The sequence below is a fragment of the Aphanomyces invadans genome (genome assembly GCF_000520115.1).
Source record: "Aphanomyces invadans strain NJM9701 unplaced genomic scaffold supercont1.2, whole genome shotgun sequence".
NCBI lineage: Eukaryota > Oomycota > Saprolegniomycetes > Saprolegniales > Verrucalvaceae > Aphanomyces > Aphanomyces invadans.
In genome coordinates this window covers 2,521,709-2,522,367 of record NW_008580147.1, presented here as the reverse complement: position 1 = coordinate 2,522,367, position 659 = coordinate 2,521,709, and the positions used below count along the sequence as shown (strand labels likewise).

The 659-nt window shown below is 52.0% G+C and overlaps 1 protein-coding gene across 1 annotated transcript; it reads left to right on the top strand.

The window, feature by feature from the left end:
- Window positions 1-236: 236 nt before the first annotated feature.
- H310_01633 (hypothetical protein) lies at window positions 237-423 on the top strand (the record flags this gene model as incomplete). The annotated part of the gene is made up of 2 exons (XM_008864811.1): window positions 237-300; window positions 371-423. The coding sequence occupies 2 exons, from the start codon at window positions 237-239 to the stop codon at window positions 421-423; spliced, it is 117 nt and encodes a 38-aa protein (XP_008863033.1).
- Between the last annotated feature and the right edge of the window lie 236 nt (window positions 424-659).

Below are 659 nucleotides of genomic sequence, written 5' to 3'. Positions count from 1 at the left end.
CATCCCGAGCTTGATCCTGTCCCAACGAGTCCAGTGACCAAGTGTTGGTTTCCTCACAGTTGGTTCACTGCTTCGTCACTCGGGCAAACCAACACTCCACATATTTAAGCCGCATTCGCCCTAGCTATCACTTGCTCTGCATGTATAACAAGACAAGCTCGCTAGCCGCATCACGTGGGCCCCACGGGACCAACACTGACCTCATCTGCACGAAGTTCGTCCCAGACTCCTCCACGATGCACGAGAATATTCGTGAAAGTATCCTTGAGCATCTGGAAAAGTATCGATCGCTCGATGAGTGTAGGTCGTTGAAGCAGTGTGTGTCGACGATTTTCGAATTTGCATTCCAGGGGACAACGTACGATGGTAGCTATCGACATGCAAGTGCAGCGTTTCAAGATCAAGAAGTTGATGCAGACGTAGGACTCGATGCGAGGAAGCGGCACGAGCCTCATCTCCCTGGTCATCCCTGCGAATGGTCACCTGTCTCGAGTGAATCAATTGCTGACGGAAGAGTATGGGACGGCGGCCAACATTAAGTCCCGCTTAACGAAGCTCGCTGTATTGGGCGCAATTACGTCTGTCCAACAACGCCTCAAGCTGTTTACGAAATGCCCGCCGAATGGGCTAGTCATCTTCAGCGGCAAGTGCATCACGGA